This window comes from Papio anubis, chromosome 9 (genome assembly GCF_008728515.1).
Source record: "Papio anubis isolate 15944 chromosome 9, Panubis1.0, whole genome shotgun sequence".
In the NCBI taxonomy this organism is placed as follows: Eukaryota; Metazoa; Chordata; class Mammalia; order Primates; family Cercopithecidae; genus Papio; species Papio anubis.
Genome location: NC_044984.1, coordinates 101,151,706 through 101,170,790, shown reverse-complemented (window position 1 = coordinate 101,170,790; position 19,085 = coordinate 101,151,706). Strand labels below are relative to the sequence as shown.

The window sequence follows — 19,085 nt, the reverse complement described above, 5'->3', positions numbered from 1 at the left end:
ATGTAAGCAGCTCACAACAAATGGAAAATTGACAAGGTCTTCTTTTTTTTTTTTTTTGAAGATGTCTTTTAGGTATTATGAAGAATATTTAGCAAGTTTTTGGGGGAATATTTTTTATTTCTAGGACTCACAAAGTAACAACACGGAAGAGTAATTAATTTTTCCTTTGTTTTCAAACACTAGTCATAATTTTGGTGCTGCATGAACATAATTTTCAGCATTGAACAAATAAATTAACATGGCTTCAGCAATTTATCATGTATTGTAATAAACTGCTTTCCAAAGTAAAAACAATCATGCAACATATCAGTTTCAAAAAAGCTTAGATTTAAAAATCATGCTCTGTGATGTGTGTCTGTATGTATGGCACATTTACATTTTTTGGAAGCATCTTCCCAGGGCTTACATTTTATCAGCCTTACCTTGTCTATTCTCTTCTCCATAAAATTGAGTAAAACATGAATGGCCTCCATATTCATACCATTGTATACCATGGTATTGTTTTTCAAAACTGTTTCTTTCTCAGCTGTTTTATTACTGGGCAGTTCATCTAGAGTCGTTGCCTCTTGGGCTGTTTCTTCATGGGTTAATGGACAAATGAGAACATCCAAACAAGAGACCGGAACATTGCTTAAAAGGTTGACTGCATTGCTGAAAAGCAATTAAAAAAATACAATATTTTAACTTGACTGAATAGTCCTTTAAAATGCAAACATAATAAGAAGTTCAAAAGTGACTTCTAAGAGTCAATTAAAATATTTCTTTTCCAAAATGAGCCATTAATATTACTTGGCACTTACTACAAGATAGGAAATAAAAAACTGTTTCAAATATATGTTGTACAAATTAGAAAAAACAAATGTTAAATAGACAGACACAATCACATGATGTCATGTCCCTTTCTGAAATGCTAAAATAGGAATTAGTGAGCTTTAATGCCAGCTCTTTAATTTTATTATGGCAACAATGCTAGCTTTGCATTTCTTCCCTGGGGTTTTAAATCCTTTTGTGGATCCACTGGTGTTTTATTATTCCTTAGATTACAACATAAAGCATTTGAGAAGCACTGCAAATAAGCAGCTTATCAGTAGCAACATTAAAACCAAATATTGTAGAATTAAGTTTTATTCTTTCTAAATGTAGAAAGTACAATTTTAAAATCATCCCATTTTTTGTAAGACATACGCAGAAAGGGGGAAATGGAATTTTTTCTCTCTTTCTCATCATCAGGTCTCTAAATGAAGTTAATATAGCTATTTCTAATCTCTAGCCCCTAGGCCTTTCAGCTGTGTATTAATGAATACACAAGCCTGGGATGCACGCCAGTAGGGGGAACCCAAACCTTGTATTTTTGGCATTCCCTAAAAACCTTGTTCTGTTGTTCAATGTACAAAAGATTAAAATGACACTAACAATTTCAAAATTAGATATGTTCTCAACAAACATACTTTCTTCCATGAATTATTTCATATTCTTTCATCTAAAAGGAGTGGTGGTGTTCTGGGTTAACTGGCTCTTATATGCCTATGCCTTAGAACTTCCTGATCAACAATGGAAAGACAGGCATTTCATTTCCTAGTGACAGAGAAGCAGATCTAAAAATAACCATATCCTGACTAAAAATAAACTCCTGCAAATGCAATTTAAAAGTCTAACCACTTGGAAACCAAATTTAGAGCTTAATCTATCTGATACTATCTTAATTTAGACCAGTAGCTCCTTTTACTTTATAGCAACACCCTAAAAAATAAAGCAAAACAAACAGAAAAACAAAGAAATAGAAATACAAAAATTTTTCTTTCCTTTACCCTGAATTGTGCTCCACTTCCCCAAGAATGAATATTTCCTTTCTTTTTATATTATGGAAAAATAAAAACTGGTAAGAAATCAGTTTAAAAGTTAGACAATGCAGAACAGAAGGTGGTAATGTATAGGGCATCAAAAAAATGAATGAAGAGCAAAAAATAATTTAACAAGTCCTATGAATAAATGGTTCCTAGTAAAATACAAGTTATTTGGTTGTCCTCACTAAAACCAAATACTGCTGCTGCTATTGGTGTTATGCACAAATTCTCTATATTTGGTTATTTGTAAATAATCAAAGGTGGCTGAAATACAATGCTTTCCCCAAAAACTTTCTCTTAAAACTTTTTTGCAAATATCTGTAGTTTATCTTACCTATAGCTCAGAATGTTTTGCTTCTATCTTAAGCATTTGGAAATTGTTACTAAATAATACCATAGATTCATTGAGAATAAAAGGGGGGAAATAACTCTACCTTAGAATTATTTTCAAAAACTGTATACAAGCCATTCTGAAATGTTACGATTTTTTCCCTAAACATCAGGCAATAGGCTCTTGAGTCCACAGACCGTATGATTTTCTGAACCTACCAGAGACCAGATTGAAAAGTTTAAGATGGGTCATTTCATTACAAAGGAATGTTTCCCCTTTAAATTCGTTTAAAGTAAGCAGTTCCCAGGAATTCAGTAAATTTAAGAAACCAAATGTAGAGTTTGATTCAACAAATATTTGGAGGTTTTAGGCTTTTCAAGAAAAGTTCCCATTTTCTTACTTTTTATTTAAAAACTCGGTTTCCAAACAACTACAAAATTAATTTTCTGGCTCACTGTGTTTGAGCTATTCTTTTTAAGTAAGGAAGGCCAGCTTTTTGAGCTCTGTCACTTCTCTGACAGTTTTATTTGTGGTAGAAGAGTGTATGAAATTCTCCAGCTACCAGGAAGTCAGTGACTATGCACAGATCTGCACAATAGTGTTTGCATTCCTACTCCAGGGGGTAGAAATACTGTGTATATTACACTCCCCTTTTCAGCTTCCTAGAGATCATTAATCACTGAGACATGACATCCTCCCGCTCATGCTCCCAGCCCCCTCCTGATATGCAGATTCAAAAGCAAGACCTATTTAGAACTCCTTAATGCCCTGATTAAAGCCTTGTCAGCTGTGGGAGAGGAAAAGCAATCTAAAATCTAGTCCTCTGTGAATCGCTGGACAAAAACATGAAATGACACTGAAGAACATGATATGGCACATGTAGATCCATAGCTGTTAATAAATCTTCCTGGTCAAATGTATCTTCTTTATATTTGGGACTTACATATCTTTTTTCAAGACTGAAAAGTCTACATAAATGAATCTTAAAATCTCCAAAAGATTTTCCTTTTGCCCTCTTTATTCATTAAAAAAAACAATTGTTTTTGAGATAGAGTCTCTTGCCCAGGCCAGAGCGCAGTGGCGTGATCACGGCTCACTGCAGCCTTGACTTCCTGGGCTCAAATAATCCTCCCGCCTCAGCCTCCTGAGTAGCTGGGACCACAGGCACATGCCACCATGCCCCTCGCTATTTTTTTAATTTTTAGTAGAGACAAGGTCCTACTATGCTCCCCAAGCTGGTCTCAAACTCCTGGGCTCAAGCGATCTTCCTGCCTTGGCTTCCCAAAGTGCTGGAATTACAGGCGTGAGCCACTGTACCCAAACCCCTCAAAATCTTTGAAAAGTAATTTTTTTCTTTTGTGGTAAGAGCACTTAACGTAAGACCTATTCCCTTAGCAACATTCTAAGTACACAATACAGTATTGCTAACTATAGGCTCTGTTACACAGAAGATCTCCAGACCTTATCTTGCATAACTAAAACTTTGCATCTTTTGACTGCACCTCCTCATTTGCTCCTCTCCCCAGTCCCAGATAACCACTATTCTACTATCTAGTTCTACAAGCTTCACTATTTTAAACTCCTCATAAAAGTGGGATCATGGAGTATCCGTCCTGTGTCTGGTTTATTTCACTTATCATAATGTCCTCCAGATACACCCATGTTATTGCAAGTGATGGGATTTCCTTCTTTTTTTAAAGGCTGAATAATACTCCACTGATTGTGCTGTGTGTGTATATATACATACACACATTTTATCCATTCATCTGACTGATAGACATTTAGGTTGTTTCAATATCTTGGCTATTGTGAACAGTGCTGTAATGAACATGTGATGAGAATGCAGATATCTCTTTGAAGTAGTGATTTTATTTCCTTTGGATATACTCCCAGAAGTGGGATTACTGAATCAAATAATTCTATTTTTCATCTTTTGAGAAACCTCCACACTGTTTTCCATAATGGCTACACTAATTTACATTTCCACCAACAGTGTAAAAAGATTTCCTTTTCTTCACATCCTTACCATTGGTTATCTTTTGTTTTTGAGGTTTTTTTTTTTTTTTTTTTTTTTTTTTTGGTAATAACCCTTCTAACAAGGTATGAGATGATATTGAGGTTTTGATTTGCATTTCCTTAATGATTAGTGATGTTAAGTACCTTTTCATGTACCTGTTGTCTGTCTGTATGTCTTTGTTGGTTAAATGTCTATTCACATTTTTGTCCATTTTAAAATCAGATTTTTTTTCTTGCTATTAAGAGTTCTTTATAGGTTTTAGATATTAACCTCTCATTTCATAAGTTGCCTTTTCATTTTGTTGACTGTTTCCTTTGCTGTGCAGAAGTTTTCCAGTTTGATGTAATTCCACTTGTCTACATTTGCTTTTGTTGCCTGTGCTTTGGTGTCATACCCAACAAGTCACTGCCAAGACCAATGTCCATAAGCTTTTTCTTATGTTTCCCGCTCCTGCTCCTCCTTTTTTTTTTTTTTGACAGGTTACTGTTCTGTTGTTCAGGTTAGAATGCAGTAGTGTGATCACAGCTCATTATAGCCTCAACCTCCCAAGTTCAAGTGATCCTCCCACCTGAGCCTCCTGAGTAGCTGGCAGTACAGGTGTGTGCCACCATGCCTGGCTAATTTAAGTGTTCTTCTAAGAGTTTTATTGTTTTAGGTTTTACATTTAAGTCTTTAATCTATTTTGAGTTGATTTTTGTGTATGATGTGACATAAGGATTCAATTTCATTCTTTAATTGAAATCCAGTCTTCCCAAAACCATTTATTGAGGAGACTATTGTTTTTTCCCATTGTGTATTCTTGGCACCCTTTCTGAAGAACTATCTATGTGTGGGTTTATTTCTGAACTCTTTCTTTTGTTCTATTGGTCTATATGTCTGTTTTATGCCAGTACAAAAACTGTTTTGATGACAAAGTTTATGGCCTTGATTATGGTAATACCTCTCAGGTGTTTACTTAGAATTCCAAACTCATCAAGTTGTATACATTAACTATGTACAGCTTTTTATATATCAACCAAACCACAATAAAACCATCTAAAATGATTCAGGCAAAGAAAAGAACGATCCCCGACCAGGTGTTTTGGCTCATGCCTGTAATCTCAGCACTTTGGGAGGCTGAGGCGGGTGGATCACCCAAGGTCAGGAGTTCAAGATCAGCCTGGCCAACATGGTAAAACCCCATCTCTACTAAAAATACAAAAATTAGCCAGGCGTGGTGGCGCATGCCTGTAATCCCAGCTACTTGGGAGGCTGAAGCAGGAGAACTGGTTGAACCCAGGAGGCAGAGGATGCAGAGAACCAAGATTGTGCCACTGTACTCCAGCCTGGGCAACAGAGTGAGACTCTCTGTCCAAAAAAAAAAAAAAAAACCCAAAAGATTTTCAGATGTAAATAAGTAATTTTATTTAATCTAACTCAATCCAGTAACTATTTATTATTTACTTGTGCCAGGCACTATTTCAGGCAGGTATTATAAAGAAAATAAATAAAAACATTCCTGTCCTCACAAAACTTATTTTCTGGCATGGAGAGAAAAGTCAATAAAATTTGTTTAAGTTAATTAATTAAATAATATGCTAGAAGGTGGCAAGTGCTCTGGTGGAAGAACCTAGGAGGGTAAACTAGTATGTATGGGTTGTACTTTTTTTTTTTTTTGAGACAGAGTCTCACTCTGTCACCCAGGCTGGAGTACAATGGCGTCATCTTGGCTCACTGCAACCCCCGCCTTCTGGGTTCAAGCGATTCTCCTGCCTCAGCCTCCTGAGTAGCTGGGATTACAGGCGTGTGCCACCATGCCTGGCTAATTTTTGTATTTTCAGTAGAGACGGGGTTTCACCATATTGGTCAGGCTGGTCTTGAACTCCTGACCTCGTGATCCGCCTGCCTCGGCCTGGCAAAGTGCTGGGATTACAGGCGTGTGCCACCACGCCTGGTTGGGTTATACTTTTAAATAGGATGGTTAGGGAAGACTTCACTGAGATGAGTCATTGAAATGACTTGAAGGGATTAGAGAATGAGTAATGTGACTGAGGAAGGAGCATCAGAGGAAGAAGAGTAAAAGCAAAGGTTCTGGGGCAAGGGCAGTGGCATGTCTGAAGAACAGCAAAGAAGTTGGTGTGGCTGACCCACCACACATAAGAGGAGTAGGATATGACATCAGGTATATCATGGAGAGGACCAGATTGGTCCTGTAGGATAACTTTAATTCTTACTCTGATGGAAATGGAAAATCATTCATTGCAGGGTTTTGCATGATGAGATCCTCTTACCTTAGGTTAAAAGGGTCACTCTGGCTACTGCACTGAGGACAGTCAGTAGGACATCAAACGTAAGGGAGAATAGTTAGGATGTTACTGCAATAATTCAGGTGACTGAATAAGGTATTAACAATGAAGTGGTTCATTCGATACATATTGAAGGATTTCCTGACAGGCTAGTGTGGAGTTTGAGAGAATCCAAAGTTCTAGCCTTAGGAAGTGAAAAGCTGGAGGTGCCATAAACTGAAATTCGGAAACACTGCAAGAGAAGTGCTTTTTAGGGGACGATAGAGAGTTTAATTTTGGATGTTAAGTTTGGGGTGTCTAGTTGACATCCAAGTGGAGATGTTAATAGGAAATTAGCTGTGTGAGTCTGGAGTTCAGGCAGGGAGATCAGGGTTAGAGAGAGATATAAACTGACAAGTCATTGGCATGTAGATGGTATTAGAGAAGACTGTATTAGATCAGTAAAGGAGTGAATGTGGATTAAAAGACTATGAAAGCTAAGCCTAGAGCACTCTGTCATTCAAAGGCTGAGGAGTAGACAAAGAACTTATAATTAGTGAGGTAAGAGGAAAACCAAGATAGCATGGTATCTAAGAATGGAGTGATGATCTGTGTCAAATGATGCTGACAGATCAAGTAAGAGGATGACTGAAAAATGTCCACTGGATTTAGCAACACAGAAGTCACTAGTGACCTTAACAATAGCCATTCTGGTGGAGTAGTGAGGCTAAAAGCCTTGGTGAACTGGATTTAACAGAATAGTAGAGGAATCAGATAGTCACCACTTAAAGGAGTTTTTCTACGAAGAACAAGAGAGGACTATAGCAGCAGCAGGCGGGGAAGCTTCAAGAAAACTTTGAATGGAAAGACCCCTGAATGCTACTCTCAGTGAAATAGCTTTTAACCCATAGTGACCAGGTCATTGTTCTCTAAATGTGCTGTAGACACATTCTCTTTTCTGTATTTGTCCATGTTTTCTCCTGCCTAGAACATTTTCATTCTTTAAGACTAGCTCAAACCTCACTTTATTCATTCAACAAATATAATATTTGCTATGCCTTGTGCTATGTGCCAGGTATAAAAAAGAAAATAAACTCCTTTTCCTAAGGGAAGGCAGCATAACATAATTTGTAAAGCACTGGGTTTGAATTCTAGTAAGCCTTAGGCAAATTATATAACCTCTTCTAAGCCTAGTCCTACCTCTAAAATAAAGGAGCTTAACTTACCAGGTTGATGTTGGTATTAAATGAAGAAAGGCATGCAAAGCATTCTTCCTGGCACATAGTAAATGTCAACAATTAAGGAGCTTCTGAACAGCAGACATATTCCACTACAAGAGGGAATAGCAAAAATTTGGAGGAATGAGAGATTATGGTACTTGTGGAGAACTGAAAACAGGTTCCTAAACCTAAAGCAAACGATAAGGCCTCTAAAGGAGGGGTCTTAGTAGGTAATAAGACCAGAAAGGTCTATTCATGTATGTATGAAATGGGGTGAGGACATTATAAAAAGTCTTGTATGTTATGATAAGGTAACTTACTGATGACCTTAAACCAGAGTTGTGCTGGCAGAGGAGTAGATGCAGAAGCCTGATTACAGTGGGCTGAAGAATGAATAGCAGGTAAAGCCACGGAAATGGTAAGTACAAACCAGTAGTCTGCAAAGTGAGGTGGATGCAACCCTGGAGGTACATAAGATGATCCACTGGATGTGGGAAGAAAATAGTCCTTTTTTTTTTTTGAGATGGAGTCTCACTCTGTCGCCCAGGCTGGAGAGCAGTGGCGTGATCTCAACTCACTGCAAGCTCCGCCTCCCGGGTTCATGCCATTCTCCTACCTCAGCCTCTCAAGTAGCTGGGACTACAGGCGCCTGCCACCACGCCTGGCTAATTTTCTTGTATTTTCAGTAGAGATGGGGTTTCACTGTGTTAGCCAGGATGGTCTCGATCTCCTGACCTCGTGATATGCCCGCCTCGGCCTCCCAAAGTGTTGGGATTACAGGTGTGAGCCACCGTGCCCAGCCAAAGTACTTCTATTTTTATTAGTTTTATCTAGAAAGTTGAAAAGAAATTAAGCTTTACTAATATTTTATAAATGAATTGACACTGGTACCCAGACCTGAACCATAAATCAAATGTTCTCCATGTCACAAACAAATGCAAAGCATCTTGAGAGAAGAGTTAAAATTCCACATTACAGAAGGGTAGCAGTGATGTCCTTCCTTCCTGGTCACTCATTCGCTTTCTTCACTGGTCATATTACAATTTACATATGCCCACTTAACTGGGTTTATATATTTTATCCAGTTTTAACTAAACCAATTCTTGTAAAATGAATAAACTATTTTAAATAAATCCTATGATACAAAGACACCAACATTGAAGATAATAAGTAACATAAGCAAAGGATAAGAAAACGGCAGAGCCTTTTGTATGCCATATCATGAGTCAAAACAAGGACAATCCAAACAGATCTGACAAGAAGCTAGTTTTAGAAAAACTGGAAATTATCTGTAACATGAATTTACAACTACTACGATACTAAGGAGTTTTGCCTTAAGTACTGTATTAGTCCCATAAAGGAATAGCTGAGACTGGGTAATTTATATAAAGAAAGGCTTATTTGGCTTACAGTTTTGCAAGCTGTACAAGCATGGCACTTGTATCTTATTGGCTTCTGGTGAGGGCCTCAGGAAGCTTACAATTATGGTGGAAGACGAAGGGAAAGCAGGTGTATCACACAGCAAGAGTGGGAGCAAGAAAGAAGGGGAGAAGGTGCTAGGTTCTTTTAACAGCTAGATCTCGAGTGATCACAGTGAGAACTCACTTGTTACATGGAGGACAGCACCAAGCATTCATGAGGATCCACCCCCATGACTCAAACACCTCCCACTAGGTCCACCTCCAACATTGGAGGTCACCTTTCAACATGAGATTTGGTGGGGACAAAACATCCAAACATATCAAGTATCTAATGTGCCCAGAGCTATCAGCTAATGATAGTTCAAAGCCACCACAATTAACAAGGTACTTAAACAGTAATTGTGCAGAACATAAAGAAAAACCTCTGTTATTTGATAATTTTTTTTCTTTTTTTTTTTTTTTTTGAGACAGAGTCTCACCCTGTCCCCCAGGCTGGAGTGCAGTGGTGCGATCTCAGCTCACTGCAACCTCTGCCTCCCAGGTTCAAGCAATTCTCCTGCCTCAGCCTCCCAAGTAGCTGGGACTACAGGCATGCATCATCATGCCCAGCTAATTTTGTATTTTTAATAGAGATGACGTCTCTCCTTGTTGGTCAGGCTGGTCTCGAACTTCCAACCTCAACTATCTGCCCACCTTGGCCTCCCAAAGTGCTGGGATTACAGGCGTGAGCTGCCATGCCCAGCTGATAATTTTAAAAGTTTGTGGCAGGTTAATTTTAAAAATCTATTTTAAAATATTAGTCTGTATGTTATCCCTTTTTATTGTTTATATATAATTTCATTATCTATTTCGTATATCAGCTTAGCAGCATATATATATAAGGTATATGTAAATAAATATATTCAAGGGTGTCTGAATAAATATATTCAAGAATATATTTGAATATAAATATATTCAAATAAATATATTCAATAAATATATTCAAAAATTTTTACTGATTAGGAATATGATCAAATTATTTAGAGGCTAATGGCACAGAAAACACTGTCAAAAAACTTAGCTGTGAAGGGAAGGGAAGAAACAGGGTCATATCTCTGAGGTGATAAAGATCAAAGATTTTTTTTCCTCACAAAAGGGACAGATCTCAGCATGTCACATATTGAAGGGATAAAGCCCAAAGAAGAGACTGAAGAACTAGAAGAGGAGTTCAATGCTGAAATAAGGCCTCAAGAGGCAGAAGAAAAAGGTGTGGGCATGTTAACCTTGGGCAGGGAGAGAGCCACTTAATTTCCTGATATTGGCAGAAAACAGGAAAGAACAGGTACATTTTATAGTACATTTATAGGTAGGGATGGGGAATTAAGGGTTTAAGAACGATCCTGCTTGACAGTTTCCAATTAGCCTCTTAAGAGGTCAGCAAGATCATCTATCTATCCATCCCTTCATCCAATTAATATTTATTAAGCATTTACTAAGTATAACTGTTCTAGGTGTTGGATATATAATGGCAGACAAGACAGACACAATCTTCACTCTTTTCAAGCATACAATTTTTTTTTTTTTTTTTTTACGGAGTCTTGCTCTGTCTCCCAGGCTGGAGTGCAGTGGCCCCATCTCAGCTCACTACAATCTCAGCCCCCTAGGTTCAAGCGATTCTCCTGTCTCAGCCTCCTGAGTAACTGGGACTACAGGTGGCCGCCACCACACCCATCTAATTTTTATATTTTTTGTAGACACGCAATTTCACCATGTTGGCCAGGCCTGCCTCGAACTCATGACCTCAGGCGATCCACCCACCTTGGCCTTCCAAAGTGCTGGGATTACATACAATTTAATGAAGGAGAGAAACAATAAACAAGTGGAAAAATAAAAGATGAAGATTATTTCAGTTAGTGATAAGTATCATGAAAAAAATAAAGCAGATGATAAGGTAGTGACAAGATATGTGTGTATGTGGTGGCAGGGGGCTGGGAGGGGGGTTGTAATCTAAATTAGGCAATTATGGAAGGCCTAATTGAAGAAGTGACATTTGAGCTAAGTTCTCAGTGTCAAGAAGGACTCAGCCTCTTAAAGATCTGGGAAAAGGATTTCAGGCAGTAGACAGAGAAAGTGTAAAGGCCCTAATAAGGAATCTGTGTCTAAGGAAGAGAAAGAAGAGCAGAGTAGCTTGAATACAGTCATGCAGATTGTGGAATGGTAGGCTCCTGGAGGCAAGGGAAGTGGCTCCTTGCCATGCAAATGTGTTGCTTGATAACAGAAACACGGGATGCTGTCGAGGCAGAGAGTTCTCAAGGTGAAGGCCAATGCCTCAGATCCAATTCCATGGATTCATCCAATACAACACAACCAGAGATGGTTTCCTTCATTCAGAAGTTACTGGCATATTGCCATGATAACAGCATTCTGCCCAATTTATTAGGCAGAGACTCTGACACTTTAGCATGATATTCTGCCCTGAAGTCTTGTGGAAAGGGCTGAGATTTAATCCAGATGTCAGGCTTCAATGGCCATGCTAAGATGTATTTGAAGGCTTTAAGCTCTCTCATAATCTCACAACCCCTACCCCATGTTGCCAGGCCACCCCAAATATCCATAAATAAAAACTAAGTAAAAACATGTTATCTTCTAAGGATAAGGGGGTGCAGAAGGCCTTTAGAGAGTTGCAAAGGTTTGGCAGAATCATATACATAGAATGAAAGCGGGAACTGACCAGGGGAAACAGATTTTCTACATGAGACTGCATATCATAAACACATGTACAGTGATAAAAATTTTTTTTCTCTTAATCCTTAAGACAGAGAAAAGTCATGAAAAGACTTAAAGTAGAAATCTGCTTTTTGAAAAACACCTCTGTGTGCGGTGGAGAAGATGGAGCCATCTGTCAGGTTAGGTAAAACTTTCCCTTAGGGCTCAGCAGCCTATGGAGAAAGAAGGTGGGCTGATCAGATCTAGGGTTGAGTGCTTTAAGACTGGCAGGACACGGTAATGGAGTGGAGTAGGTTGAAATGATGAACAAATGTTTTAGAATAGAGATGGAAGAAAGGAAATCTACAAGAGGACTTACAGATAGGAGAAAAAGGAATCATCAGAGGACTAGAGGTCTGGAAAAGGCCAGGACAGGTATCATTTGAGCAAGGAAGACTTTCTTATCATGACAAACCATAGTGACGATGCCCTTTGAATTCTATTAGCAATTATTATTTGAATAATTTACTGGGAGACTACTCAAAAAATATCTGTGATATCTCTCTATTCTTGTCTTGAATTGTTATTTAGCTTTTCATAACATTTATGTCTTTTCTCCTTATAAAAAAAATAAAGCAGATGATAAGACAGTGACAAGATATGTGTGTGCGGGGGAGGGGGGTCTTAATCTAAACTGGACAGTAAGGGAATTTAGTCTCCATGTTCCTCCAGGTATGCATTGTGAAGTCTCTAAGAACAGTGCTCAGCTATAGTTCAGAAAACATCTGTTCACCTAGATGACTGTCATTTACAGAGAGTCAGCTTAAAGAGTTAAGAGCTTCATGCTAACAACAAAACCAACGCAAACCCCTTCTCGATCTCTCCAAAGTAAATTCTCCTTTTCTGTACAACTATATAAGCTTATTCATGTCTAATACAGCACTCATCAAAACAACTCTACTTATTTACTTACAAATCTGTCTTATCTATTGATTAGCAAGTCATGGAGAACAGAGACTGTGCTGTGTTCATTTTTGTTACTCAACATAGTGCCTAACAAATAGTAGTGCTTAATTAATAAACAGAAATGAAATCACTCAATTTTCAAACATGTATTAAAAGTCTGCCTTGTGTAATTAGAAGACTGAGTATTGTTAAAATATTAATACAACCCAAAGAATTCTATAGGTTCAATGCAATCCTTATGAAAATCCCCATGACATTCTTTTGAGAAACAGAAAAACCCACCTTAAAATTCATATAGAATCTCAAAGGACTCTGAATAGCCAAAATAATCTTGAAAAAGAACAAAGCTGGAGAACTCACACTTACTCATTTCAAAACTTACTATAAAGCTACAGTAACCAAAACAGTGTATTACTGGCCTGAAGCCATACAGACAAATGAAATAGAACAGAGAGCTCAGAAATAAGCTCTCACATACATATATATTCAAAGGTTTGGTAGAATCATACATACAGGATGAAAGGGGGAACTAACCAAGAGAAACAGATTTTCCACGAGACTACATATCATAAATACTTGCACAATGATCCCCCACCAATCCTGCTGCCAAAAAGTTTTCTCTTAATCCTTAAGACAAAGAGGAGCCAAAACAAGATTTAAAGCAGACATTTGCTTTTGAAAAACACCTCTGTGTGCAGTGGAGAAGATGGAGCCATCTTAATGAATAAATGAAAAGAGTTATGGAGATGGATGGTGGTGATGGTTGCACATTAAATAGAACCACCAAATTGTACACTTAAAAGATGGCAAATTTTATAACTGTATTTTACCACTATAAAAAAAAAACTGAAAGAAAAAAAAGACTGCTATGTTTAAGACATTATATTTAGCATTGTAATAAGCTGTTATTAGGTATTGTATTGCCTATACTGTCCCCTTCAATATGTGAGACAAAATGAATTAGTCTAAACAAAGAAACAGTAACAAAAAGCTTTAGAAATACCAATGTACTTAGTGAGTAAAAGAAAACGAGGTTGAGAGCCTAAAATAAATTAAATCAGATCTGATCTTTCCCTCTTCTCATCAGCATATAGGCCATCCTGATTTCTTCCCTTCTCTCCAAAATAAAATAAAACCACAACGACATGCCAACTTTTTTGGGCTAAGTATTTCTGCATAAGCTTGTTGATTATGGACTGGAGTGCTGAAAATACTTTCAGGCACACAGAGATGAACAGAATTAGGATGTCCTTCAATAGAGCAAAAAAGGTGGATCATACCAACAACCTACCTGTTACCATTAAGTATGGACAAAAAGGAAATGAAAGAGAATAGATTTTAAAAACCATCTAAAATGTTGATTAGTGGAAATCAAGGTCAAGGTCTGCTATCTTTGCGTGCTAACTCATTTCATCTCTATGTCCATGACCTCTTGACTTCTCTGAAAAAATGGCACTGTCTTACAAAGACAGAAAAAGCTGCCAGGCTGTTTTTTTTTCAAACTTACTTTTCTCCAAAAGCACCTTTATAGGCTCCTAACACGCATATATCATAGGACTTATCTGGCTTCAGAAACATTTGGATTAAAAGAAAGAAGATTTCTTTACATGATCACAGGATAAACATAGGCATAGTTCCTAAACAGCATATCAAAATCAACAAACAACTATTAAAGAAATATTTAAAACAGTAAATATTCTAAAAGCCAGTATGTTTATCATAATACTAATAGAAGTAGCACATCAGTGACACAGTGGCAGTGGTGGCGGCAGCAGCAGCAAGTGCCATTTACTGGTTGTTTTCTCGTTGCCAGGGAAGAGGCGCTTTATGAACCTCTCATTTAATCATCATCACAACTCTTTGGGTTTGATGATAATAATGCAGAACCATACACTATACTACCCAGGGTTACCTATTTCATTAAACTTTTCTTTAAAGCAAATCAAAGTGTCCAAAAAAAAGTAAAAACAAACTTAGAAATTTGAGATGTTACTTTGAAATCCTTTAGAAAAATTTTTATGCTTAAAACACACACACACAGAAAAATTGTTTTCAGGGTCACTACAGAAGCTTCCTAAAATAGCACTTTGAGGTTAGTGCCATTTTCACTGTATTTAAATGGATTAGCCTATAGTCATTACTGCTCAAAATGATAATAATCACTCTAATTCTGATTAAAGGAACATGCAAGGCCATTCCAGATAAACTGTTAAGTCAGCAGCAACCTCAATCTCCCAGGAAAGTCTTTGAGAAATACTCATAGATCCTGTCTGTGGCTCTAGGGATACTCCTTATTTGCAGTGAAGCTGATATCAAAGTAACTTTTAAGATAAAAGAAAATTTAAAGAAAAAAGCAAGCATCACTAAGGAAAATAAATCTGCCTTTAAAAAAAAAACTTTATTTTAAAAACCTCTATTATATAGTTTTGCTCTCTTTCAACAAATACTGGGTGCTGCGTCAAGATATTAAATTCATTACTCAGAAAAATCTTTGGCAATGTATTTGTGACTAGTATAGCAATTTTGGTCAAAGTGCTTTTCTTTCACATCCTTGTATGATTGTTTAACTTGTGATATCTGACTTCTTAAAAAAAAAAAATCAATTTACGCCAGGTGTGGTGGCTCACGCCTGTAATCCCAGCACTTTGGGAGGCCGAGGCAGGCAGATCACGAGGTCAGGAGATTGAGACCATCCTGGCTAACACAGTGAAACCTCGTCTCTACTAAAAATACAAAAATATCAGCCGGGCGTGGTGGCGGGCACCTGTAGTCCCAGCCACTCGGGAAGCTGAGGCAGGAGAATGGCGTGAACACGGGAGGCAGAGCTTGCCGTGAGCCGAGATCACGCCACTGCACTCCAGCCTGGGTGACAAAGTGAGACTCCGTCTCAAAAAAAAAAAAAAATCAACTTACTCTTGGGCTTATAAGACCATTTTCTTTTACTTTTAGGGTCCAAATTTCTAGTGTCTCTTAATTACGGAAAAAAATTACAGTGGGTCAAAATGCTTAATAAAATCTTGTTAGGATATGATTTATTGTAGTTAATCTGATTTTTTTAAAGGTACTGTTTTAAGAAAACTAAAGGAATGTTTGATTTGTAGCTACAGAAAAAAATTACACTTTTAATCAAGAAGAAAACAGTCTTTTGACAGGCTGCAGGGCAGGGAGTACGCTGAGATAACCTACCAGCAAATTCAGTACAATATCAAATAATAAGTTGCTGATCATAACTAAAATAATATGGATTTGATTGAAAAATAACAATTAAGCATATGCTTCATTTTACACTCTGGCTGTGTTTCTATAGTTTTATTTAAGCCATATTTTGGAAAACTGAATATTTTAAGCGTTCAAAAAGGAATTTCTACTACTAAGAATAACCCTACGTTAAATGTAGAGTTAATGCCAAAGTAATTTGCTTGCAGATATGAGTTTATTTGAATTGTTTAAAATGCCATTTGTATTCATGTATAATAAAGCACCATGAGTAGTACATGATGAAGTCAGAACTCTTGTTGTTACAAATCTGATCCAGAATGGAAAGAGAACTGGAAAAATGCATTAATTCTTATTCAGTTGTTCTCAGAGTACGATAAATTTTTACAGCAGTCCATTAACAGTTCTAATGGACAAGTTGCAAAATTTGAACTATTTTGTTTATTTATTTGAGACAGGGTCTCACTTTGTCACCCAGGCTGGAGTGCAGTGGCGGAATCTCGGCTCACGGCAACCTTCGCCTTCTAAGGTTCAAGAGATTCTCCCACCTCAGCCTCCCAAGTAGCTGGGACTACAGACATGTGCCACCACACCCAGCTAATTTTTGTATTTTTAGTAGAGACAGGGTTTTGCCATGTTGCCCAGGCTGAGCTCAAATGATATGCCCGCTTCAGTCTCCCAAAGTGCTAGTGTTACAGGCATAAGCCACGGCACACAGCTGAACTATTTTATATATTTTATTTATTTTTAAAATTAATTAATTTATTTTTTGAGATGCAGTCTCACTCTGTTGCCTAGGCTGGAATGCAGTGGTGCGACCTTGGTTCACTGCAACCTCCAACTCCCAGATTCAGCGTTTCTCCTGTCTCAGCCTCCTGAGTAGCTGGGATTACTGGCATGTGCCACCATGCCCAGCTACTTTTTTTGTATTTTTGGTAGAGACAGGGTTTCACCATGTTGTCCAGGCTGGTCTCCAACTCCTGACCTCAAGTGATCCACCGGCCTCGGCCTCCCAAAGTGTTGGGATTACAGGCATAAGCCACCACGCCCGGCCTATTTTATATATTTTAATACTAGACACTATGCCCTAATTCTTTCAAGTTTTTTTAAAAAATAAAACTATCGTTGCCAAAATATATACTTTTTGGTAAGTATTCTTCAAATGAAATTAGTCAGAGTACTGGTTAAGTGCAGTAATTAAAAGCAGGGTTTAAATCCCAGTTCTTCCACTTGTTAGGGCTGTATAATCTCAGAGAAATTGCTTCATCTTTCTATGCATCAGTTTCCTCATATTGAAAGGGAAAAATTACAGAATCTACCTATAGTTGGCATGGTGATTAAAAGAAGTTAATCTTTATAAAGCACTTAGCACAATGCCACAGGGTATGTGTTCAGTAACTGTGTACTATTACTGTTGTTCTGGATAAAACCAAGAACAGCAACTATCTGTGGCATTTGCAACAAATGCCAAATTCTCTTCTCCTGTTGAACCTCAATGTAACAAAGTGAAAGGGGGCAGAATAAAAATTTCTCACCAGGGCACAGTAATGATTTCCATGATCATGATTTCTGACCTACCAGTTACCTGATCTACTGCAGTATTTTCACTTCCTTGTGCTTATAACAATTGAAATTAGATGCACAAAACCAACAAGAACTGATGACGTCCTTCATTGCGATGTCAATACAGAGCTTACCCACCTGTGTAGCTCTTCTGTTTTGTCTTCAGTTGGACCTACGATTAGTAAACAATGACGAAGGACAGCTGCCATTACACGGAACTGATGAGAATCACTCTATGGCAAATAAAAAAGAGGAGAGGAAAAATTGGGGGTTGAATGCCTTAACAGTGGGGTCTGCTACTTTACTACATCTCTTGCCCACCCCAAACAATCATTCTTATACCATACATTGTAGATGGCAGAATATCCTAGGAAGAATTCTTGAGGCAATACTAAGTAAACAGTCACTATCTCATATGAACAACCATAACCACTTCCAGAAATGCTGACCTAGCCACTCTGGTTTACCTTCTTAAGATTCAATTCCACTAGAGATTTTTTTTCATTTCCAAAAAGGCTAAATTCGTTTGTTGTATGGTGCACTGTTCCAGTTTACTAATCATTATAAAAGTTCCAACAGATGTGATGCTACCAGGTTATTTCAGAGACTGGTTGTACATCCTTAATAAAAATGTCTCATCTCAACTTTCAAAGCAATAAATCCACCAACTTCATTTTAATCAATCTTAATATCCTAATTCCCCCAGAACTACCAGCAAATAATGAAAAACAAGTGATCTCCAATGTTTACTCATTGGCAGTGGTATTAAAGAGACACAGGCAGTTAGAGCGAAGAAGGCAAACAGTAGGAAATAAACTAAGCCCTGAATAATCATTTGGTTTACTTCTTCATTTTTAGTGAGATCTTGATTACACTTTCTTTAATTATCTGCATCGAAGTCATTATCTTTCTTCTTCCAGATTTTAAATAATTAAGAAGACATATGAAATTAGAGATAATTGTGATAGAGAGCCTGGATATGCCATATTTCAGGCAGATTCCAACTACCTCAAAAACTACTAAAAAATTATAAAACTTCTTTTTTTTTTTTTTTTGAGACGGAGTTTTACTCTTGTTGCCCAGGCTGGAGTGCAATGGTGTGATCTCAGCTCACCACAACCTCTGCCTCCTGGATTCAAGCGATTCTCCTGCTCAGCCTCCTGAGTAGCTGGGATTACAGGTGCCCGCCACCATACCCGGCGAATTTTTTTTTTTTTTTTTTTTTGTATTTTTAGTAGAGACAGGGTTCTTTCACCATGTTGGCCAGGCTGGTCTTCAACTCCTGACCACAGGTGATCCACACGCCTCAACCTCCCAATGTGCTGGGATTACAGGTGTGAGCCACCGCGGCTGGCCAAAACTTCTTAATACATCATTGATTTCAAGTCCATGTGAAGTGATATATTTTCATAAGTTATACACATATATCTTATATTCATATATAGAACTCACATAACCCTTCTAGGAAGATGTCTCTCATAAAACCTAGCAAGCACAACTCATAATGTGGACAATAATATTTTAAACATAACATCATCATGTATAGAGTTGGATGAGA

The 19,085-nt window shown here is 37.6% G+C and overlaps 1 protein-coding gene across 13 annotated transcripts in view; it reads right to left on the bottom strand.

Moving 5' to 3' along the window:
* Positions 1-19,085, bottom strand: part of RIC8B (RIC8 guanine nucleotide exchange factor B) — a 116,412-nt gene that overhangs the window by 45,190 nt on the left and 52,137 nt on the right. For all 13 annotated transcript variants that reach the window (XR_635097.4, XR_635100.4, XR_635098.4 and 10 more), the window contains 2 exons: positions 17,666-17,760; positions 423-651 (listed from right to left, as the gene is read on the bottom strand). Coding sequence is in view for 8 of the 13 variants with exons in the window: in XM_009181598.4 (XP_009179862.1) it covers positions 423-651; positions 17,666-17,760 (324 nt within the window). In the remaining 5 variants the exon portion in view is untranslated. The remainder of the gene's footprint in view (positions 1-422; positions 652-17,665; positions 17,761-19,085) is intronic.